The sequence below is a fragment of the Tympanuchus pallidicinctus genome, unplaced genomic scaffold (genome assembly GCF_026119805.1).
Source record: "Tympanuchus pallidicinctus isolate F22 unplaced genomic scaffold, pur_lepc_1.0 scaffold21, whole genome shotgun sequence".
In the NCBI taxonomy this organism is placed as follows: Eukaryota; Metazoa; Chordata; class Aves; order Galliformes; family Phasianidae; genus Tympanuchus; species Tympanuchus pallidicinctus.
Genome location: NW_026294733.1, coordinates 8,350,785 through 8,376,590, shown reverse-complemented (window position 1 = coordinate 8,376,590; position 25,806 = coordinate 8,350,785). Strand labels below are relative to the sequence as shown.

The 25,806-nt window shown below is 37.3% G+C and overlaps 1 protein-coding gene across 16 annotated transcripts in view; it reads right to left on the bottom strand.

Annotated features, from left to right (window-relative positions):
- The window catches only part of TENM2 (teneurin transmembrane protein 2), a 602,430-nt gene that overhangs the window by 303,151 nt on the left and 273,473 nt on the right, over positions 1-25,806 (bottom strand). Inside the window, exon 1 of one of the 16 annotated variants that reach the window (XM_052684867.1) lies at positions 24,991-25,498. The exons of the other annotated variants lie outside the window; for them this stretch is intronic. Coding sequence (XP_052540827.1) covers positions 24,991-25,036 — 46 coding nt within the window. The 5' untranslated portion in view covers positions 25,037-25,498. Of the gene's footprint in view, positions 1-24,990; positions 25,499-25,806 lie in introns of those variants that run through there. 16 annotated transcript variants of the gene reach the window in all.

The window sequence follows — 25,806 nt, the reverse complement described above, 5'->3', positions numbered from 1 at the left end:
TATTCCAATATGCAGTGGAATGCAGTGAAAATACTGTTAGAGGAGCTCACTGGTGAAGATGAGAGTTAGTTGGAAAACTCAGTTGCCACACTTCATTACCTTCAACAAATTCCACGACAGCCTGCCAGAATTTGCCTTACAAATTGTTCACACTGCCTTAAGAGAAAAATAACCTCCAGAAAATTCCTACAGGTTTCAAACTCCACATCAACTTCCTAAGACACCGGCTGACCTGAGAATCCGACAGACTGCTCAGGGTTCATTCTGAGTAGTCAGAAAACTGCTGGGAATTTTACTTCTTAGCCAAACTGGCATGTTTTGGGCAGAGAAATGTTAAGAGAGTGTTTTCCAGAACAGTTAAGAATGACCAGAACTGCACTGTTTTAGAAGATCAAAATTCAAAGAGTTTAGATTTTGAATAGTTCAGTGAATACAGTCTGTGGTATGTTCTTGCTTGTGTGGAAATTCCAGTAATAAATAATATGTAGATATGTTCTTTTCAAACTAAGCAAGCAAAATCTATATTTGTTTATGCAAATACACCCACAACTGGTTACAACCACTCAGGAGAAAAAAGAGAAGAGCGCAGCAAGGCCACACTAATGGAAACATCTTCTCAAGCCACTGGTTTTATCAACAGAAAAGCAAATTTTCATGCATACCAAGATGTAATAAAGTGATGAATACAATATATAGTATCTAGTTTTGAACATACAGAGTTAGCTAATCACTTTTGACTAATAAGATAACATTTCAGTGGCATCTTTCCTGTGAAACAAACACATAGAAAGCTCTCACATACAAAGTTACCAGTTCAGAATTACTACCACACACTCGCAGATGTAAGAAAGGCTTACAAGACTGTTTTGATGGAATCTGAGTAATTAAAACCAGAGTTATTGTCACATTTTGAAACACAGCATAATCTACCTTTTTAATAAAAGATGCATTTTCAGTAATCCATTCTTAATTTAATTAAGAAAATGAAACTAATCAGGCTAATATCTCCCAAAACAGGAAGATGGTAAAGAAATAAAACAATGATGAGCCCAGGTAACGCAAATGTTCACTAATAACCCATGACTTTCTTTTTTTTTTTTAATATACCAAGGGAGAATATCCACATTCCTACCTCATCATCCCACTGCTTCAACCTGTTGTACTGCATCAAATACTCCAAATGTAATCTAAAGTACTGTAGGAACGGCAAGGGATCTCCAAGTTTATTGTGCAGTGTAAGAAACTGATCGTTCTGACTTAGCAGAAGAACAATTAAACGTGTGAATATTTGTTCAGAGATGTTAGCTTGACCAATACATATATTGACTTCAGCACAGTAAACCTCAAATGTGCAAACACATTTGAAGTTAAATGACTCACTGCTGGAATGCTTATTTGCAAAAATGATTCTCACTTTTCTGTCATTAAAATAATCTTATGTTCAGAATTCCATAAAATGAGTCTTTTTTTTTCCACTTGCCCTTGCCCATCTTCAACATAACATTCTGACAGATGATAAAATGACAGGCAGGGTCTGCATTCAATTTTAAGCTCACCAAAACACTGAAGGCTTCACTGGTGAACACATAGCTCAGTTTCTCCTTGCCAAAAGCAGAAATAATGATTATTTAATGAAAATGAAATTAGTCTTATAATCAGAAACACATTAAAAGCTTCACAACTTCCATTCATACATACCTTACGCATTCCAGTAGGTATTTTGCTATTTTGTATTAAGCTTCTGAGCAGAGGTGCATAAGGATATGGACACTTAACATACAGTCAGAGAAGTATTTGCATCAGAACTTCTAAAAAGAATATGCAATGACTCTGTAACCTCAATTTAAAATTCAGCAATATTTTATTTTAAAATGGCCCTTAAGAGAAGTCCCCTATATTGCAATAATAGTTCTTAGCTTAAGTATTCAGAAGCATGGTCAGATGGTTTTTGTAGGCCTGCCCTAGTATAATCTCATTGTAAGATCAGCAGTTCACCGAAAGAAAAAACTACATAGATGAACATTTGCATTATTTATCCTGGTTTTGTGCAGCATCTTCTTTAATTATTTGCAAAAAAAGTTCAAAAATTACACCCGTAGAGAAGTAAGATGATCACGAGTCACGTGTGTGATTCATTTTTGAGACCAATGTAAAACTGAGCACTGTAAGTAAAAACTTTATATTGGAAATCTAAACCAATCTGAGCTCATAAACAACGAAAACTAACCCCTCCAACTTCATATAGATGTTCATGTCAGAAAGAAGAATCAGAAATTAACTATTTTCAATACTATATGTTAATTAAATGTGTTATCCACTGAATATGGACTAATGAATGAGTAAAAAACTGTAAAGATGTTTCTACCAAGCTTTTATGAATGTCAGTTTTACAATATAAATGACACCAGTTCAAGAGGTTCTTTATGGGATAAATCCTACTATTCTCAATCATAATAAAATCAGTTGGGTTATATGGAAGCCACTACGTGTGGTGATTTAATTCAATAAAAATTGTTTTTTTTCTGAAGAATTCCTCAATTGTGACGCACCTTGGGAAGCTCTAGGCTTTAGTTAGTTACCTAGAAGAGTAAAATCAAAACAAAACAAACCACAGTCACTACAACAGCTGACAGAAAATACTTCACTCCACGTGACAGGAAATTTTCAGAAAATGGTCTCCTCTTTGATTCCTCCTCAGAAGAGGAACTGTGTGTGTGACCAAGATACCAAGAAACCTGCTCACCCAGTCAAAAGGTATTAATAAACTTATTTATGGACTATAAATTTTTATAGTCAATTTTTATTTTTATAATCAAGATATAGAATCCTTTACAGAAAGAAGAAGTGGACGTATGAACCATCTGCATCCGATGTTTGCTGTATTCACTTTATTGGATAGGGCGCAGACTTACATGTGGATTTCTTGGGCTGTTACTGCATATTCCACCTGTTTTTGAAGAAGAGTGTTTCAAGAAGACTAGAGGTGCAAGATAAAGAAACAAAGGCTGAAATCTCAAGTTTAACTGTGCAGACATGTTTTCAAAGTATTTTCTTTGACAAAATTAAACAAGCAGAAAACTAAGGTAGACTTATCTTCCTATAAAATACATCCTCACCTGTGTTAGGATTTTTGAATAATTTTAACAATACTCATTTTGATTCCCTACTACATTAAGAATTCTGTACAACAGACTCTTAATTATGCTTCACATAGCCAAAGCACTCAAGAAACTTTTCATTCATCTAGGTCCACAGTTAGTAATTCTCCCTGTTTAATTATCCCACTACGCTCTGCACACAGAACGCCTTTTCTCAAAGTACTGGTCAAGCCATTTTGCAAATCTGCTGGCTCCTGCAAGTCAGGATGCAGCTAGCCTAAGTCCATTAGTATGACAGGTAGTGCTCTTACTAACAACTGCTTTTTACTCTCTCTGACAAATGCGCTCTGTGCCATGGCTGACGTTTGTGTAGTAATCAGGACTGATGGATAGGGACGCCAGTGCTGCCGAAAGTGCCCCCCATTTTAATGTGAGCGATTTGTCAAATGTGCTGCTATCGCACTGCTGTCAGGCACAGCCAGGAAAGCACTCAGTCATCTTTCCACCAACCAAGGTCACTTTGGCAGGGACAGGAGGACTCTCCAATGAAATTTTCATTTTTATTGGTGATTTAAATGGCCTGGTTTTCACAGCAATTATTTTCTTTTAAGCAGTCATTTAAAGTTCCTGCAAAATTTCCATGATACTAAATACTACACACATAAAAAAATAAAAGCCAACTGAAGAAAAAGGTGCACAGGCTGCTAACATCCTTTTTCTCCTTATTCACAAAAGAAAAAATATGCTGGAACATTTAAGCTAAAAGCTTCATTCCAAAGTACCAGATTTCAGATACTACTGAAATCATACCCTCTACGTTCCCACCACCAACTATCCTCCAGAAGAAATCAAATGATTTGTCTTCAAATACTGCTCTGTAATACCTCGACTTTTGTTACACTGGCCACAACATCAGAGGCAGACGTTGGTGGGGTTGAATCTTCCCACCAATATGCCACTACAGCCTGCTGCCATATGACAGATGGCAGCAGAGGGGCACCAACAAAATGGCGTCTGACATGGAAGTGCATATGGAGCAGAAGTGTGGAACTGAATTCTTCAGTGCAGAAAACACTGCACTCATTGACACTCACCAATACTTGTGGAACATTTCTGGAGACCAAACAGTGGATGGAAACATACAGAGGTGGTGGGTGGCACGTTTCAGCAGTGGTGACAGTGGGTCACCTCCACTGGTGCAGATTTTTAGGAGGGCAGCATGCTGGTGTTGTTCTTTGCTGGTGAAAATGCACAGCTAATGGTGGTGACTGTGCTGAAAAACAGTGTTTCGTAGCTTTGAATTTGACGATGACTCTGTTAAAAATAGTATCTAGTTGCTGAGATTTTGCTCTATCAAATATTACTACTGTACTCTTTGTATCTGTTGAAGTTTCCATGGCATTACTTTTAGAATTACATATTGAATCTATTTGATAAAAAAGTATAGTACCTTTAAAATAATAAATGTTTATGAAATACTCTTACTGGAAGGGGAAAGCTTACAAGTCAATCTATTCAAAGTACTGGCTATTTCAGAACCTATGAATTTCAGCAAATACAAATGCAGGCCTGTTATAAATCCCTACTTACAAAGTTTGCATGAAACAGACTTAAGAATTAAACAGAAAAATACAGTAATAAAATGTTGAAAATACATTCATTCCTGAAGTACTATAGTAATCATCACCTATGAGCTGTCTTGCATTACAGTTTTGCAGCAAGCTTTTTTGTAGTAAATTAATCTCCAGTTCTTCAACATGCTTTAAAAAAACAACATTTTGCCCATGTGTTTGTGCCAACGCTCAGAAATAATAACACCAACGGCATTTAGCTGCTTATGCATTTCACAAACTAAGCTGTCTACATCTTCAATCACTTAAAAACCTGATCACCAATGACTAAGGTGACTTCAATGCAAAACCCGAGAGAAATTACACCAAAGGTATTTCTGAAGCAAAAACTTACTGAAAAAATGTATCTTTTACAGACACATTTTACAGCTATTACAGCTGTAATATCAGGAGATAAACCAGTCTGTGCCTTCTACATAAGCCTGACTGGTGTGGATATACCTGCAAAAGGTACTCTCACAGCTACACCCACCCCAATGTTATTGACTGTCACTGGCAATTACTGCACAGATAAGGAGCCTAGTTCCCAAACCTCAATGCTGCATCCTTTTTTTTTTTTTTTTTTTGGCTGCATATTTTAGCTGAGCTTAGATGAACTGTCAATAGCAGAGAAAACCTCTGCTACTGCGAAGTCTCTCACAGTGCTCCTACTCACACACGATGCTACAAGCACAGCTAAGTTGTTCAACAAATCTTTCATATACTTCAAATGCATTATCTCAGCAGAGTCAACATTTCATTCTATGACTTTAAATACACATTTACTGTTTAAGTCAGTGCAGAAAAACTACTTTCTCCCTTTTTCTATGCCAGATCATCGTTTCAAATCAAGAGGGACAAAGAGATCAAATACAAAAGATGTCAGAAGGTCAAGAAAGCAAAAATTCTTTGTATTTTATTTAGAAATAGTTCTAGCACAAGAATGCCATCTCATAAAATAAATTAAAACCTAGCAGAGCATTTAACTAGTCTCTTCTTAAATGCCTTCTGGTTTTCTTCTTTCTTTAGCAACAGTTTGGATCAGGTAGTGATCTCAGTTTGCTGTGAACAACGCAAATATCTTCTGTGTCATAACAAGCTGCAAATCAAGACTTGACATTACTAGAAGCACAGAAAGTAAATAATGACTGGATGTCTACAGCTAGACTGTAAAACACTCCATTCCACATTGCACTTTTTGGGAAGCTTCAGAAAAACGTAACAGCAACACCTGGGAATACAGTTAAGGGAAAGTATTCTGTCTTGCAAAGGAAGAACTCTCTCTCTTTCTTCCTCTGACCTCTTGAACATCTCTTCATTAGACACAGGAAGTCACCCTGCAATCATACGTGAAATTTATGCTGTGCTTACAGAAGTTCATACCAGAATAGCCCATACATGAGACTCTAGAATCTATCAGTTTTGCAGGTATAGCAGAGATGTATAAAACCAGAAAGATATCCCCAAACTGCCTTTCTTTAAAAATCATGACCACCATAAATGAGTCAACTAGGCCTTTCCAAAACTAGAGTAACAGCAGGCAAGGAACAGAAAGGAAGGGCACACCTTCTGCTGTACTTTAAGATATACATGTCTAGGAAGTTGAAAATAAGGAAGCGGTTGAGCTTGAATGCAACAAACAGAGAAGCAGCAAGACAAAAATAAATTGAAAACAGCAAAAAACAACCACATGGAGAAGAGGAAAGTAGGAAAGTCTTATTATAGCAAAGATTAATGAAAATTGTGCATTTAGAAAGGATGTGTGCCTCTATGTATATATATCTCCTGATTTATAGAAGTATATGTGCAACTGCTATCACAAAATGACCAGTAAGAGAGGGAAACATTTTGAGTTCATCAACCGAAATGATGGTTGATGGAAATGATAGAAACTTTCACCAGTCTCAGATCAATCTCTCTAGATCTTTCCTCACATGAAAATAATGGTAGCAAAACAGTTCTTGTATACACGCTCATACGAACAGCATTTGGGCAGTGTCATGTAAACACAGACGTTACACATAAATGCACACAGGAAAAAAGAAAAAAACACATAGAAATCTTTGGGGAAAAGAGTTTGGGGAAAGAAATTAAACCCACAATTTAAGGTCTCAAGGCTGAAGTGTTTGAAATTGCAGTTGAGAAGAATCCTAACAGAATGTAAGATTCATCATTGTACACTATATTGATTGACAAAACTAACACCTAATCATAGTCAGAGGTAACAAAGAACGTGGGAGGTATCAGAGAGCGTAGTGAAAGGACAAGCAGTACCAGCTATAAACTAAAAGAGAGGAGACCTGGGTTAGGTTTTTGGCAGACTTTTTTTACTCAGAGAGTGGCATGGCACTGGCACAGGCTGCCCAGAGAAGCTGTGGATGCCCTATCTCTAAAGATGCTCTAGGCCAGGCTGGATGGGGCCCTGGGCAACATGGTCTGGTAGAAGGTATCCCTGCCGTGGCAGGGGGTTGGAACTGAGTGATCTCTAGGGACCAGCTCACAGTATTACATGTTTTAAGAAGTATTATCATCCAAATAAAAATATTCATCCAGAAAACAAGAAAAGAGCCATTTCTAATCTATTCATACACTGATTTCAAGCATTCAAACAGTGAATGTATGTATTTGAAGTCAGTCCAGGAATTCCTGACGTATTTGAAAGACTTCAAGCTGAAACAATAAAAATTAACTTCCTGAAAGATAAACATAAGCACAAACCATAGTGTACAGAGTTACAAATCACTCTTCAACAAGGTGAAGATTTGAGACAGTCTTACAACTCAATTCACTCTATATTTCAGAAGGAACAAGAACACTCTTCAACAAAGAGTTATTATGCATGCTAAATAATGGTAAGATGATAATTACACTGGAGATTTGTCTTAATAAATGAGATGTGAAGGGGTCTTTATCACCCACCCATGTGCATGTAGAATTCAATTAGCTATCCTATAAATGCTAACACCAGTGCTGCCAATCAATTTCCTACACAGGAATTGAGGAAACTCCCCAGAACAGCTAGAAGTGACTGCTAAAAAACTGTTTGGCTAGAAAATAGTTAACCATATGGCAACACGGAGAGAAGAAATTCCTTGGAGAGCCTAAGAAATGTTTTCATCTCATTACATCTACCTTCATAATTATAACAAACTCATCAGCCTCTAGATGAATACCACATATAATCATTTTCCTGAATGTTTTCCAAAGCAGGAAACCTAACAAGTTATAAATGTTACAGACTAATTTAGGCTATTTGCAGTTCTCAACTCATCTTGAACTGAAATAAGAAGAAAAGAAGTATAGCTAAGCTAAAAATAACCAGACAGGGACTTTTTCTTAATTATTTACTGCGATCCTTACTCAGAGCCAGGTAGCACGTTTGGCCTTTTTAAAAGCATGGTAAGTTTAGAGCATAGTTAAACTATTTTCTTTAAATGATTTTAAAATAATGTAAATAACTACAGAAGTTGGCGTGCTTCTAATTTACCTACATAACTGCTTTCATAAAAACATTTTAAAATACAAAAGCAAAACGAAAAACCCCAAACGCAACACAAAAATCAGGGAAAAAAAAACCCTGCAAAGATTAATTCCATTTACACTAATACCAAACAACAAACTAGAGGATTATACTTAATTGAACAAAATCAATCACATACAGCAATAATAATCTGAAATACAGAAATAATAATCAGAAAAATCCTGACCCACCCAGTAGAAGTGGAGCTCTGCCAAAAACACATTTCTTGGCAAGGCTCCGCGCCCACTAATTAGAGACTGAACCATTTGGGGACAGTTACTCTGTGTCCTCATGAATTGCTACAGAGCTGTCCAAATCCACCTACCTCTCCAAAAGCAGAATTGTGTTGTTACGCACATTGGCAGAGAACGGGATCAGGCAGTAGCATCCAAAGCGAATCAGGAGGATTACAGATGAACTGGGGGAGAAATGGTGGGTGGACGTACACATGCACAACACCTGCTTTACACTCCAGAAAGGCAGATTTTTTTTCTCCATTAGCTGACTGTGCTGAATTGTCCACAAACCTTTGCTTCCACAGTGGTGATGCTGCTCAAAACTCCAACTAACTCTTATCTCTTGTTTCTACTGACATATTCAGAAAAGGAAGCCCATGAATATCTTGTGCCTATTTGACGCAAATTTCCTGTTTAATCCCAAACCTTTCAAATCTGTTTTCACAATTACCAAAATGGAATTGCAGAAACAAGACATGGGGGTTACCTCAAAGACCTCTGCAGCCATGACATGCTCTAACATGGCTCTGTTTCCTGCTTCACATGGTCAGAAAGGAATTTCCTTCTAGAGAGTCAGCATGTACCACTCCAATTAGCATCACCTACGGCCTTTAACCTAATGACTACTGACAGTGAGAGGCACATGTGAAAGTGCATGGCATTTATGCATCTCTAAGACTACCCAGGGCAGTGGCAGCTCTGCACTAGCAGGTTTTCAACTCAAGCCTGATGAGGATTTTTTTTTTTTTTTTTAATGTACAAAAGAGACAGAGGTTTCTTTTAACATTTAAGCATAATGTGTTTCTTTCAGATGTGACAAGATTAAGCTGTGTAATCAAGAACCCTGCTTTCTTTTCATACTCTGTACCTCACCAAACTGGGATTTCATATACTATAAAAGAAATACTTAAAAACATCCCCTCTCAATCACAAGCAGTATTAACAAATGATTTCTTTCAACAATGGGCAAATACATATGGACAGAAAGAATTAAAAGCAACTGGCAACACCATTTGTATTTTTTACAAAATATTAAATACTAGTAAAAAAAAAAAAAAGCAAGGTAGGTTTTGTCTTAAATGTTTGCCAAAAGAATGTTTTATCCAAGAACTGAAACCAACACAGTGCTTTGCAAGAATAGACCCTGCTACCCTGTGGCTGTAAGGTTAAATCTGACCTGAAATAACAGGTCAAAGTCATGCAAGTATGAAGATTTCAACATACTATATATATATAAAAAAAAAGAGTAATATCTCAGCAGGTGTCTCACTGCCCTTCCCCTCTGACTACTTTACACAGTCTTTGTGAAGCCATCAATATGTCTAGAAAGGTCATAAAAGAGAAGTGGGAAAAAGAAAAAAAAAAAAAAAAAAAAAAAAAGGGCAGAAGGAATAGCTGAGAACATCACAAAATCATTGAACATGCTGGCTCATGCTGTAACCTTACTGAACTGAAAAGCAGGCCACTGCAGAGATTACGATGCACTGCCTTCAGTAGTGTGTACAACTTGTATTTGCGAGGACAGCACAAAGAAGAGCAGTCCAAAACAGCAGCCCCAACATGGGCACTGCCTGCAGATCCCTCCCAGCTGTGCCTGCTGGGAACACTGCTGCAGGTCTCTGCTCAGGGACTGCACAAGGGGTGGCTGAAGCCACTACCTGCACCCTATTCCAGCTCTCATATCTTTTTAGCTGACTATTATTCTGCACTAATCAAGTGAAGCAGACTAATAGCTTTCCTATTCAGATATAATTCATTATCCTTATTTACCCAAGCTGGTGAAGTTTAGAAAGATTATTCCTTCCAGCCTTTTTAATTACCAAAATTCTAGTTGCTTTAAAATACCATCATCTCCCTTGAGTATTCAGTAGAGCTGAAGATCACCATGGCAATAAGAAAATGGTGCCAACGTTATCTTGGCACTGACTGTCTACAGATCTCAGGAGACTTAGCACAGGAGAAAATGAACGCATGTAAAAGCAGGAGCTCAGTCTCTAATGATTTTAATATACCTTCTATTTTCACTGACTTAGTGTTAAAGTTGAATTTAAAAAAAAAGTTAGAAGCATATATTTTCATAATCAGACAAACAAAACAGAATTTATTTTTTCAAGGTGGAATTTGTTTTACTTACACAAAAACCAAGGTCCTGCAGTGATTAGCTGGATATGTGTAAAAGTGTTGCCAAAGCACTGAAGAAAACAAAAACAACGCACAGGAAAACAAAGGATGATCCCTGTAGATCCCTTTAGATCTTGGCTATGATTCAGGCATGTAGCAGGGCTTTTCTATGCAAGCATAACATGCAGAAACCTACAGCTCTGTCGCCGAGCATAACCCTAAGCTTTTTTCATTCAGTTAAATTATGCAAGAGAGACAAGCAATATATTGTACTGGGATTATTTCAGTGACCACTGTGATATACAACACAATCACAGAAGCATCTGTAGCACTAGAAATGAAAAGGCAGTGTACCATTGTGACTGCAGTGCTGCTCTGAACCTTCAGACCAGCCTTTACAGAAAGAGCTAACAGAACCCATGAGTCTCCTCACGGCCATACAGGCAACAGTGACAGCCCCCATGACATCAAAGGCTGATGTTGGTGGGATGGCAGCAGAGGTTGAACCTTCCCACCAAAATTCCATTAAATGTTGTTGCCATGTCACAGAAGGCAGCAGAGGGGCAGTATGTTAATACAGTATGTATGAACTGTACATTACGGCAGTTACTCCATACGGAAACCATGGCCCCCATTGACACTGATAAACACCTGCTGAATGTTTATGCAGACCAAACAGTGGATGTGGGCACAGGGAGGCAGCGGGTGCTGCGTTTTAGCAGTGAGGCAGTGGATCACCTCCACTGGCACAAATGCTTACGAGCGCAGCACGCAGGCTCTTGTTTAATGCTGGCAAAAAATGAATAGCTAATGGTGGTGACTATGGTGGAAAAGAGTGTTTTGTAGCTGAGAATTTACTCTATAAAACACTGTTATTGTGCTCTCTGTATCTGTTGTAGTTTCCATGGAAATAAGCAGGAGGCATTATTTTCTGGATCAACCTATCTAGTACATTAAGTTCTTTTATGATCACCAAACGTGACAGAGGGAAAATATACTATGCCTCATTCAAATACTGCTAACACAAAGACAAAAACTGTACAAAGATTTTAAAAGATCCATTCTAAATTTCAATGAAGAGTAACATACAATGTTGCAAACCCCAAAAGACAGAATTCACTCCTTTTAGTGTTAAATGGGATAATCACTCCATAAGCAGACTTTGTTATGAAAGGAAAACACCAATTCCTTCAATTGTAATTTTATAAATCCAGTTTCTAATTTGTATGTATCATTCTATGTAGGAAAAGAATAATTTTGCACGTGGTTAATATAAACTTTTGCTTACACTTCTCTTCAGGAATTAAACAGAACATATTATAACATTGCTTTACTGAGCTGCTTTTGTTGTAGCAGTAGTTCTATTTAAGATGCATTTTGGGGAAGTAGGGAGAATGATTATAGCTGCAAGAGGAAGGAAAATGCTGACCATTCCATCCCCTGCACTCTGATGGTCAGGGCACTGGCATCAAATGTAGAGAAGTCATAAGGCGCGTCTGGCTTTCCAGAGTCATAAGTACCCAAGGAATTCAAGACCTCCATGTGAATTAGAAATTTTCTTCCCTGTGTGTCACTTGCCTCTGACAAATGCCAGAGCTACCAGTTTACACCAGGTTAGAAGTTCATTCACAAATTGAGTATTTTAAGAAGCATACGTTCTCATGCTGATAGACTTTTTGTTAGAGTATCTCAAAAGGTTATCTTTTCATTAAAGGCAAGGAAGGAGTAAATATTAAAAAATTCCACATGTGCCAGACAGAATTATTGGTACCTGCTTAGATCTAGTTTAACATACAGACATTGTGATCACATTGCCATAACTGCCCTTTGGTATAGTTTTGAAATGCAACACCAACATTGCAGAAAGCATTCTCACTTTGCAACAAGGGTACTGCATTTCACAATGCTAAATGAGGAATGCCACTCTCACTACTGAGCTGGAAAAGGCTTACTGCTTACATGAGCTAGTGAGAATGCTTCAGCATGAAATACTGCAAGTTTCACTTGGGAGAAATATGACTGGTAAAGGCAATGATCTTAAGGTTTCCACAAAGAATAAGGCGATACAGTGTTGTAAATTACTGGGGATTGACACCACAACATTCAGCTAACCTGAAATCAGCAGTGAAAGGATGCTTAGCTGGTGACCAGTGCACAAAGTGTCAGGAGCTACTAACTGCTTGTTATTTAGTAATGGAATTACATAAGGATGGACTATTTTGCTTACTTAACATGTATGTATTTCAAATAAACACCCCTGGAAGATAATCTAGCTAAACTTTTCAGGATGGAGCAGCTCTTCAACTGATCAATTTGAAATTGCAGTTTCTGCCATTTGAAACAATGGGGGGTGGGAGGCAGGAGGAAGATGACATACTTCAAAGTGCTTGGCCTCCTGACATTTGTTTAGCGGGAATTTTCATAAACAAGAACAGAAATGTCTCCTGGATTACAGTTAGAACAAAGCTAATCCTGACTCAGATAGCTTCTTGACTTTCCCCTGCATGTTTTACACCACTATCAGAAAATTGCAAGGCAGTATTAACTATTTTTAGACATTAAGCTCAACCTTTCAGGTTACTTGCATTCCCATAACAAGGCTCTATCATTCCCGTACTGCGTATTTCAGACAGATCACCTTGCTTAGCTTTTGCAGACAAAATTAATCAACCAAGTACACACAAAAGGGCACAATCCAGCTCTCTGAATATAAATGGATGCTGCAGGTCATGGTCCCCGGTGCGTAACATTCATGCATTTTATTTCTTGATTCCTCATTCAAACCCACACAACTGAAACCATACCTGGAAATGCATCTCCTCTCATTTGAAGTAAAGAACTATTTATTAACAGCAGTTTGCAGAAAATTAACATTAGCTGCAGAAAGTGCTTTCCAGCAGTCCAAATTTATCTTTGAAAGGACTACATTCATTTTTAAACTTTGGCCTTCATTTAGGGCTGAATTCAAGCAAAAGCAAAATTGTTACCGAGCCTAATGAAGATAGAATTTCAATTCAAAGGAATAATTTATAAGTGGAAGCAATGACTTTCCAGTAGTCAGATACACTCTTTTATTCTAGTACATGATGAAAACTAGATTGCATGCTTCTCCTAAATTATTAGCCTAGGGTTTACAACTGACCCCTAAACCTGCATGGAAGTTCTTTTCTTCATGACTGAAATCCCTTACCTCTGTGTTTAATTTCCACCTCCCTTGAGTGCTTCCCCTAAGCACTGCATTTTTATTTTACAGATTAAAATGAAAATACTGCATGCTTTATTAGGTTCAGCTCTCTCATAATTTCATTTGGGTTAAGAGACTGATGTTGTTTGTCAATGCAAAATGCAGCTCTTTGGCACAAATATTCTACTTGCTTGTTCACCCACCCCCACCTTGTAGCATATGTCAAATGTTTATGCAATTTGATGTTGATTGTAGATTATTGTTTATGCTGAATGTGAAGGGTCAGCTTTCCAGCAAACTGAGAAAATATAATTGTTTTAAAGCTGTGTGGGGGATGTTGCTGTTTTTACTGCTTATTTTTTTAAGTGAGTTTAAATTGAATGACAACGTATTTAAAAAAAAAAACAAACAAAAACAAAAACATAAAATCCATGCAAGCACTTTCCAGTATACAATACATTCTAGAGCAGCAGTTTAGAAACCCATCAACAAAATTACACCGGTTTAGCTTTGAAAACAATGAAGTTTTGACAAGCTTCCTGTAAAACTGGCCTGCTACCGGCTGTAACCCTAATAAGCTGTAGCACTGCAAAAACCAAGTCTGAAACAGAGGGTTCAAAGTAAAATCTGGATTTATCCTAGGAAGTAATCAAATCAAATCATACTGATACATCATCAGCCAGAGCATAGTGGCTGAACCACACTGTTACATTAACAAAATGGCATTAATCAAACTGAGTGAGGCTAAAAGCCTCGAACATAACAGCAGTCAGATAACTCATGAATTACCAGTCATTACATCCCTGAAAAAATTTCTGTCTTCAAAGGTTCCGATCTCACTCAGTTTCCAGAGCATGCACTATGCTTTGCATCCGCACAGCACAGAATCAAACCCTGCTTTCTCCTGTGAAGGTCATCATGCACATCTTTGCACAAAGTAAAACTCCTGTAATATTGCCCTTCATTATAAATTCATTATTAATATGGTTTGGGTTGTTTTTGCACCATCTGTGTCATATACACTACCTCATTCTGCCACTATCATCTATGTCCTGTTGATTAGAACAGCTTCATTCTGAGATTCAGTACAAAGCCATTTGCTAAATGACTTCTGTTAGTAGCCTCTGCTTTCTTCTTGCTTCCCCTGCTTGGAAACAAGAAGAAATTCCTCACAATATTCAGAATCTTTATGTAGGCAGGTTACAGTGAGATTGTTAATTCCCCAATGCATGGCTCATACCTTCTCCAGAGATTTCAGCACACAGTGCAACTAGACCTGACCTACTGAGACATAAGGACACTGCCCAGTGTAAATCAAGGAGAGGTGGTTTCAGCAGGCAAATGGTTTGCTGACAAATTAGTTGATCCAGTTCCAGCTGTAACACTGACCTACTTGTATAACACACTGTAAAGCACTTAAATTTCACTGCTTCTTGTAAAAGAAAAAAGAAAAAAAAAAAAAAAAAAAGATCTATTCCACAATCAAGAAACAGGGCCACTGTTTCCTAATTTCATTTTGCATTTTGAGCAGGTTATCTAAGTGCAAGTTTAACAGCAAATGACTTCAGGCTTCATCCCAACACTGATCTTTCTACATGTGAGCAAGAATGCTTGTAACAACTGCAAGGCCTCACGAGGGAATTCTGAAAAAATAAATGAATCAGTATTTATAAAGTATTCTGAATCTCCCATGCTACTGTAAAGATGTCTGTTTTACTTGCTGAGGTATCAAACAGGCTTTAATAAATGCAGGTAGGACATAACAACTGCTTACGTCAGTAATCATAGTGCTCAAAGAAGAAGGAATCCATTTCCTTCCTACTAGATCCTTCTCTAGCCTTTCTTACTATTCACATGCAGGATGCTACCAATGATAATGAAGTCAACTGTTGTAGTCAACAGTGTAGAAGAAGCAAACAAAAACATTGAAGAAAACACGAAAAAAAGAACACCCCCACAAAAACCCAGAAAGACTGGAGTCCTTACAAGTATGCTCTGACTTCTTAAAAAGTAACTGCCTTAAAAAATAAGAGAAAAAATTCTCTTTGTTGTCATTTGAAAAGAACAGTTTCAGCTAGAAACACTTCATGAATCAGAGTAAACTTGTTATGGCATGCACATCAGTATTTTAGACACAGTTTATCTAAGAAGTTACACTGGTAAGTCCATCTCGAGTTATCTAGTAATGTGTTTCAAATTTTCCCTTTTTTGGATTCTGCTCTGAAATCAGAAGCAAGTTGCTTCTAGCATTTGGAATTCATCTCTAAAAAAAATCTCCACAAAACACACACACACAAAAACATACTGACCTTGGTCTGCTGGAAGGCAGACAGAATCTGTATGCATGATCTTCCTCCTCAACCTACGAAGTATTAATGCTTAGCATTTCTTTGCAGTGTGATCTTCTAAGGAATTTGTTCTTCCAGTATGATGCACTATCACTAGTGGCAGTTTACAGAGATCAAAATAAGCAACTATCATTCCATGTACAGAAGTTTCCTCTTAACCACTTCCACCACTTTTTCATTTCTCTCCCTTACCACTTAAACTTATCACAATGGAGGTGCTTTCATATTTTTGGAAACCAGGGAGAGTATCAATGCAATTAAATAACTAAAAACATAATGATATTGACTGAAGAGGTATTTCAGTATATCTCCTGCCATACCGAAAGCAACTGAACACCTCTTCCACACTATAGCCTATTTACACTTGCTTATTTATCAACTTACTCATTTCTATTCTGCTGATAAAGTGTTGGTAATGAAGGCAATTTCATGGTTGTTGGGTTTTTTTCCCTTGTTTTACTTTTTGGGGATGTGTGGTGTTCTGATTGAAGTTGCAGTCCCTGCATTAAGGAAAAGACTCCCAAGGAATGATAAAGGACTCGCTGTTACACTATTACAGGAGATGAATTGCATTAACCCCTGCCCTTCCCCATTGTACTCTCTGCCCACTGGAAACAACAACAGAATTACTAAAATCCCACACTCTCTAATGGGATGGTAATAGGATTCAGAGGCCATTAGGGTAACGGCAATCCATATTTTACAGTTTAATAAGCTCTTGCTGAAGATGCTGGATCTCTCTTCAAAGCCAACAATTACCGATTTAGTATTAACAAATCCACAACAACTGTCAAGACAGCAGAACGCGTTCAAGATGAAGTCAGCAGCTTTTGGTGACACTTCAAAATGCACGCAGAAAAATGAAACCACTTAAATTGAAATAATTTGTAATTTTACAGTGATACTGGTTATTACTGTCACTTCAGAAATTCTTACTTCCAAATGTCACGCCTATGCAAGTTTGCACAGAATTCTCTTCGAGTTCAGTACTGTTTGTTTTGGAAAGCAAGCACTTTTGTCTTGTTTTTAAAACACACCTCTTGTCACAGGAAAGTGTGGATGCAGCACTAGAAGAGACCAATTGAATCATGAAATAAACTTCATAATCCTAAATAGTCAGACAACATATTGATACTATGACTAACCATAAATGGCCTGTGGTAATATTTCTCTTTCATTTATATCAACTACCATTGGTCTTCTTCAATGTTACAGATAAAGAAGCTCTTCAGCATTAATTCCAGCATGTGAAATAACTCTGCAAAAAACGGCCACCATATCAACTTCTGAGGAGCCTTACTATTTTCTTTAAAATAGAAAACAAGCAGGTGTTCCCCAAGGTAGTGGATCTCCAGCCACTCATGCCTAGTAAGGCTGTCTCAGTAGTGCATCTGAGGGAAACCAAATTTAGCCTGGCTTTCTAAAAACGTTACCTTGCTCTGTGCTTCAAATGGTGCAGCCTTTGACTGAGAACTCTACCGATCATTTAAAAAAGAAAATCAGTCCCTGAAAAGTAGTTAGAAGGAATTAATGGGAACATCATCATTTAAAGCCAAACTGTTTGTATTTTTCTCTACAATGGACTAAAAACCACATTTCTTTACCACAAGAGCTGCATCCCACCTCAACGTGTGTCTCTAGACAGGCAACATCAGATAAAAATCAGTTACGTTTAGCTGTGCAAAGGCAGTGCACCTAGACCTCTTTCATCCAGACACTTTATCCAGTCTGAGTTGCTGTTTTCCCATCCTCAGATATCGTTACTTCACATACCTATGTGGCTGATTCTCTCCAAACTTTTCCGTATATCTATGTGTACAACCACCATGCTTTAATACAGGCCATGCATACTTCACTATTTATCAGAACATATTATCAATTAACATAAGCACAGCTTGCTCAGTTTATTTTGAAAGTATACATTTAATGAAAATTTACAGTTGATAAATGTTCCTGCTGTTGTGTAACTAGATACACTGAAGTATGAGCTCCTCTGCCACACTTCTTTTGCTGTGTGACAACTAATTCTTAAATGAAGTTTTGAGTACAATCAGAGAACAGTGGGGAAAGAAAAACAAAAAGTGCTCTGCAAGCATTAGCTATGTTTAGGTCTTCATTGAAAAACACATTTCATAAGCTGATTTGAACTGATTGTATACCAGCAATATCTTGCAATACAAAAGAGAAGAGAAGAAAGGTATCAAATGCTACATGAATTGCCCTTACAAAGAAAAAAGCAAAGGGCATACAGATAAGTTTTTGAAGAGCTGCGTATTTCATCTGCCACACCCTTCCTTGCCTCTGTTCTTCAGCTCAGAGAATCATTGGCGTTTTTATATTTTGATGTTAGATTTACAACTAACCACAAGAATCACAAAACTCCTTTTCCCTTGCCGCATGAATTAGAACTGGAAGCAACTCCTTTGGAGACACAAGCTGTCCTGCTTGTTTCTCAGCATACAGTCAACTCACAAAATATTCAAAAAGTAAACAAAACCTGCAGCTTTCTGCAACAAATGATCAAAACATGTTTTAAAAAGATGAAAACTTCAGCCATACGCGAACAGTTCCTTCAGATGATTTCAAAGAAGGTGAACGAGGATAAAATGAGTGAGTTGATAAGGCTGACCAAGAGTAAACTGGGTAAGCATGAAAAGAGAACATGTTCTGCACTGTATTTCTGGTCTGCTTAGCATTTGACATACGCTGTCTCCAAAGACCATTTTAATTCTTATTTCAGTCATTCTAAAAATCCTCTCAGAAAAGGTAGCAGAGCAACACAATATAATCAACTATAATACAATAATCACGGTTTGGATTTCTGTCAAGTTTCTAACAATGAAAATGAGCATTTATCAGGAATTTGCCTCAAACAAATAATTTGCTCTCATTTCCGCAACAAGACAGACATGATTCTTTTTCATTCAGCTCTTTGTTAACTCTGATTAATTACTTCACTTCCAAATTTCATTATCAACAGATTCATTTTTTTCTAGGTAGCAACAACTGATATGCTGCATCTCCAAGTCTTGTATTAGAAAGCTGAATATCTGCCCATTCCTTACATTCTACTGACCTCTAGAGACTGTATGTATATATGTATGGTATGGATAGATTATTTTTGTGCATGTACACATAGCAGAGCGATGTCACAGTAGATGATCTTCCAAGAAATCTATACTTAGTATTTGATATTTAAGTTCTTACTCTAATCACAAATGGTTAATAGAAATATTTTTCTTTTGTTTTCTGCAAATGAAGAATCTCTTGTTATTTTATTTTTTATTTTCCTGTGTCCTTCTTACCCCAACACACCATAGCCTTTGTTCTCCAGTATGTACAGCTAAGCTACTTGTAGTTAAGCTACGAGTGTGAATATCGAGACAATCCACGTTTCGTTCAAGAATGAATAACTGCCAGGAGATGGAGCACCACAAATTTGTAAATTCCTCGTTTTTGGAAAACAGTCATTACTACATGTATGGAGAGAAGACAAATCCATCAATTCAGTATCAACAATCCTCCTTCCAACACATTCCAAATGGTAACATCTTACAGCAGTTCCCTTGCCTCCATTTTGCTGCCAAAGGAAAAAGAAAACTGTACACAAGCCTATGTTTGCTTTGACATTTAGATGAAAGAGAAAGGGCTGCCGGAGTTTAATTTGTCAAATAACACCTATTCAAAATAGACATTAATTCAACAATAAAAAGAAACGAGGGGAACAGAAAATACAGTTGCCCCATAATGATGTTAGCATAGCCACCTCTTGGTAACACTGCGTGGCCAAGTATAAGAAAATCATTACCACCAATATACACAAAAGCAACATATGTAATACAAACGGCATTTTCCATCTGAAAATAGTGTGTAGTAAGTTTTAGATCAAAGTGACTCTAAAATAAACATATTTTTTTCTATTACCACCACTGTTTTATAGAGGAGGACCATCCTTCTCTTTTTCCTTTCTCTTATCTTTTTTTTTTGGGGGGGGAGGACGACTGATGGGAGGGAGGGAAAGTGAGGATGGTGAAGATCTTGGTAAAGATTTTTAGTTTTTTTAATGCATGTTTTGCACTGTTATAATCATATTGCAAATCATAAGATACAAAATGTATAAAATGTATTAGGTTTGGAATCAGCTAAGAGCTATGGGTTGAATTTTCTTCAATCTATATAAGCTATAGATAGCAACTGAGTTCTGCATCTTTCAGAAACCGAATGCACAATGGCAGTAAGTACTGCATTAATTAAATGGATCTTACAAAATACAACTGAAAGAGGAGCTACATCCACTCCTTTAAGTTACCCAAAAGTTACCGCAGTGAGAAAAATACACAAAATTGTGACTTTTCCTTTAGAATTAATATGAAACTACCATACTGACTGAGCAAATTATACAGATGCATTTGAATGAAATTTCCAAATAAGTAATTCAATTTTCATTATCTGTAGTACCTGTTCTTATGCATGCAATAGCATTATTTTTCAGTAACTTACTGCTAACACAAAGACATCCATCTATCCTGTACTCCAATGATGTGAGACTAGGTATGTATTTTTTAATTTGAAATGGACTTAAATTAAAATACATAGATCCAGACTGTACCTTTGTTTGTACATTCACATGTGCACCCAAGACCATATTGCTACTACTGAGAAATGTAGCACCAGACTCAACTGGGCCCAGAATTATTTACCCTGTTCAGCTATTCTGAGCTTTTCAAAGTGTCTACATAAGCAGAATACCACTATGAGAGTAGGCTTGATTTTCTCTTCATTACTTTGAGAACTGAGAAATACCAAGATAAAAGTTTATTCCTTAGGGCTCTATTGTGTCATAAGCCTTTAAACTGAATTTGCCAATGTTTTCAACAGGGAGTTCTCTTTGGAAACTGATGACATGTTACAATCTTTTAAGCTGAATTACATACAATTTCACTGAACTGACAAGTCTGAAAGTAAACCAAAGTAGGGAAGGTAAAAACATACTTCTGGTAGCACTCTCTCACTGTTAACAGTCAGGCTTGTTTTTGTGAATGACACCGAACAGTAAAAAAAAAGCATATGTAGAAGTGCTGAGGAACTTGTGCCCATGACCAGCTGAGATGCACAAGACTCAATATCAATTATTTAACAGACTCTAAAGCCCTACGAACTCCTAAGTCTAAGCAAAAAAAAAAAAAAAGTACAGGACAATTCAGTAAATATATGTAGTAGTACTGTTTCCAAAATCATACTTAGAAAATCCAATAAGATTTCATTTCTTCAACATGTACAGCATGCTGACAATTCTCTAAAGATTAAGCAATTGCCTTCGTATGTACATAGCTGTGTGCATGCCCTAACTCAGCACCAACGACAAATTAAACAAAATGTTAATGAATGGAAAAAAAAACTCATCAACTTAAAGCTTGTCAGATTAGAGAAAATTTGGCATGAGCCACTGGGAGAAAACATAACAAAATTGCAAATAAAACACTAGACCCAAGCTATAATAAATTATGTACAACATACATCACAGGGAAAGTGACTGTAGAGATCAGTGGCACATTTATTTGTCTGTATTTTTTCCCATTTACAAGCAGAAGCTGAAATTTCCTTACACAATAAATAAAATGAATTAAGCTATGCTCCCACACATTTAAACTCCAGTGTATCTCTATAAGGTTAAGTGTAAAAACTAAGATCTTATCTCTACGTGGTCTGCAACTAATTTTGTTCTTCCTTGTTTAACTTCAGTACAAATGGATACACAAGATAGCTAAATGCAGAGATCACCCTTTGGTTATGACTACCCCAAGTTTTGCATGTTCATGCTACTTTACTTGAAAAGTTAGCATCGTTAACAAAAACAAGCCAAAACAAACACAAGAACAATATAACACACATTACCTTTTTGAATTTCAACTCAGGATTCATGACCATCTCCACAAATAAATATTCCTGCAGACAGATGTCAGTGGTTGCCTGAAATTGCATCAGTTAGCACCCGCATACTACAGTTCTTCACTCCTTTGGGAGGATTTTATCATTTAATCTGGTTAATTAACAACAGAGTCTTTTCAGCACAGGACATCACAGTCTTCTGTCCTCACACTTGCCATTAGTTACTCCACTTCCTTTTATTAATACCAGTCCCATCAGAGAATTTCTCTCAAAATTTAATCACACAGCAAAAAGATGTAAACAATATTGCTCTTAGCTAAAAAAGAGAATACACTAATTCACTATTTTCTTCTTTTAAAAACTGCATCATATGTGGTAAGCACTTATTATTGAAAAGAAAGCAACTTCAATGCACTGGAATTCCACCACATTTGCGATTGCATACTTTTGTTACTCAATTTGCAATGTAATATATGTTACTTGCAAACCTTGAAAGAATTAACACTTTTGGGAATAGTGAGAAAATACGCATACAAAACAATGGCAACACTAGTGATAAAATGTTAAAAGCGGTGAGTAAGAACTCCAAACCTTAAAAAAACAAAGCAAAACAGGAGAGGGGCAGACAGTTGTGATGGATCTCATCAAATTTCAGTACGTGCACTTCTTCAGAACGAACAGAACTGAAGAAGACGGTGTAAAAATTTACTGGTCTCATATTATTAAACAATCAACAGCCTGCATAAACATTTACCTTGAGATTTTTCTTAGGCTTTTGTAACCTCACTGCATTTCTTTTCCTCCATCAAATAATCTTTACTTTGCTCTCCAGCAACATCTACTGGAACATCAGTAAAGTGCTGCTATTTATATTAATCACTCATTAAAAATCTAGTTGAGCAGAGTAAGCAAATGCCAAAATGAGTGATAAACGATCTGCAATTCAGATCCTGCATTCTGGGCTCAATCAGAACAAGTTAGCTTGCTTTCAACCTTCTAGTTGTCTGCCATTTCATAAAGCAACATTTTTTTTAATGACAAACTCATGTTGAAAGTTATCTACCATTTACACATAGATTCACTTCAGTACAGTCACGAGGAAACACTTAAAATAGCACATTTATCCAGGGTTTCCATTTTTTGTTGGACAAGTTACTGAATTTCATTTTGGTCCAACACGCGGTTCAACAGACCTGAAGCACGAAAGGAGCTGGGAAGGACAGACAGAACAAATTTGTGACGAGGAAAAAGAAGTGTAATGGCCAAGCCAGATAACTCAGCAACACTAGAGTGACAAAATTAAAATATCCTCTATAAATCTGTGAAACATTCACAGGTTTTTTTTTTCGTCTAACTATAGGTGTTCCAAAAAAATCAGCGCCTTCTTATAAGGATGAATATACATGAGTAATTGACACTGAAGGTAAAAGTAGCAGCACAAAGTCCCTGCACACTGATGGGAGACTAGGCTTCCCCAGGGACTTGATCCCATTCAGCTATGTGGTGCCTTGTCACTGCCTATCTTGTAAAACCAGCTACTGTGAACGTACACAGAAAGCAGTGCCAGTGATTTTTACAAGGTACATGGCATTGTGTATTCATGTATCTCAATGTAGGATTCAATCATAAGGCTAAACTTGCACAAAGACAAAAGTACTCAACAAAATGTATTAATTTCCATCTGCGCTGTGCTCACTTGTACGTCTGTAACACTAAAATCTACCTATTAAACAATGTTTGCTCTATGACAGCTTATAATTCCTAGTTAGCTCTGCGTGGCTCTGCTTTTAGAGACAGTTAATTAGTACTGCACTTTCACAAGTTACTCTGATCACCGCAATATTGTTTGCCTTGCTTTAAATTCCTAATAAAGGTCCAACTATCCTTGAATGCTCACTCACTTTCCACTATGACAATGAAATTCAGAACACCCTGCTCACTGTTCCCTCTATTCAATCTCAGTTTCCCCACAACAACTGTAAAATATAAATAAAGGGAAAAAAAAACAAAACACCAAAAGCCAGTGAAGACCCAAAACAGAAGTCCCAGTAGCTAAGGATTTAACTTGTGAGTAAAAAGCACTTATCATCATTTTTAAAATGACAGTGTTTTGCTGCTTTTGGAAACCCTACCATAGCCTGAATGTATTTCTTACAGAGAATAAAAGAGCACGCTTCCCAAAACCACAAACACTCTTACGCTATATAATTTTATGTTACTACAAGACCCAAGTTCAGAGGCTTTGCCTGATAAATTAGCTCCTCTCAATAACCGTTAAACAGAAAGCCCTTCATTGTAATCCAAGTGCACTTGTGGACAGCACTTTCAGAGTTAACTCCGTCTGACAACTGACAGAAATCCATTATTCTAATTTGGTGATTGCTTTACTAAACACAGACGCAGTTTATGACTTTTAGTCACGTATTTCATTCAGGATGGTACTTAATCTCAATTTAAAAAACATAAACACAAAATAGATTTTACAGTATGTCTAAAAGGTTACAGCTATTCGTCTGAAGAAATGCCAGGCAAACAAATCGTATTCGCCAGGACCTGAACTCAATGCTAGGTTTTACCTCAGCAAATAAATAGTAAATAAGTGCAATTAATTTTTAGTTCAGCTGTTGCAATCAAATTGCAGAATGGCAAGCTCCTAGAAGGCTGTAAGACTCAGAAGCTTTTCTCATACCGACTCGAGCACTGAATTTAACCTTAAGGAAAGTCCAGCTTTCACAAAAGCTGGTTCTGTTTCATTTTGCTACACAGAGAAACACAGAAAAAAATCATTCAGGGTGAATTCAGCTTCCTTACAAAGCCATTTCTAAATCATTTTGCAGCACATACTTTAAATCTTAAACAAAAGGAATCTGGTACAACACCGATGCTGCCTCTTGCTGCAGTTGCTCTCCCCAGTTACCAAATGCTGAAAATCTACCGCTCCGACCAAGCCGCTCCATAAAACACCGGATTCAAGCACTTCTTACCTGCCTCAGTTGAAGGCTTCCTTCCCTTGTTAGCAGTATGAAGCATCCTCTAGCCTTCCCAATCCTCGCCACCAGCCTCAAATTGCACAGCTAAGTCCCTTTTTTTGCAAGAAAACGCGTACAGAAAGTGATTAGTTTTTGTTGTCCCTTTTAAGTCCCTCCTGCGGGAAAGAGCAGGGGAGCGATGTGACGCCACCTTTTAATCTTTTGCAAGAGTGAAAAGGCAGAAAAGGAGTGCTCGATCAAACTGAGCTTCACACATGACTAAAACTCGCCTGAGAGGCTGCAAGCTCTGGCTAAAGCACCACTAGGCGTAAGTGTAAGAACAGAGAAGAGGGGAGAGTCAATGAAATGTGACAACGTATGTGCATCAAAGACAGGAAAAGAGGGAGAGAACAATAAGAGAGAGATCGAGGCAGCAACAAGAGAAAGAGAAAGAGAGAGAATGTGAGGGAGAATAAGCATGAAGAAAAGATAGAGAGTTTTGAGGCAAAGAATTCACAGAATAAAGCCAAAGTGTCTGGCAGCTTCTGTTTTTATCTCAGCGAGCACGACATACTGCCTCTCCCATTTAGTAACACATTCTTGTCTCTTCCAGGTTTGAAAACTGAGATAATCACAATGTGTGCCTGCGTTTGCCTCACTGGCACATTTGTGAGCTGTATACCTGAGATTCTGCTCAATCATCTTCTAGAGCTGCATATAATGTGCAATTAAGTTCACGTATCCATTAGGACAGACAACTCCCCTCTGCAACCCCGCCCCCAAAGAACCAGAAGCCACTAATTTCTCCATCAATTTACAATCTAGCTTAAC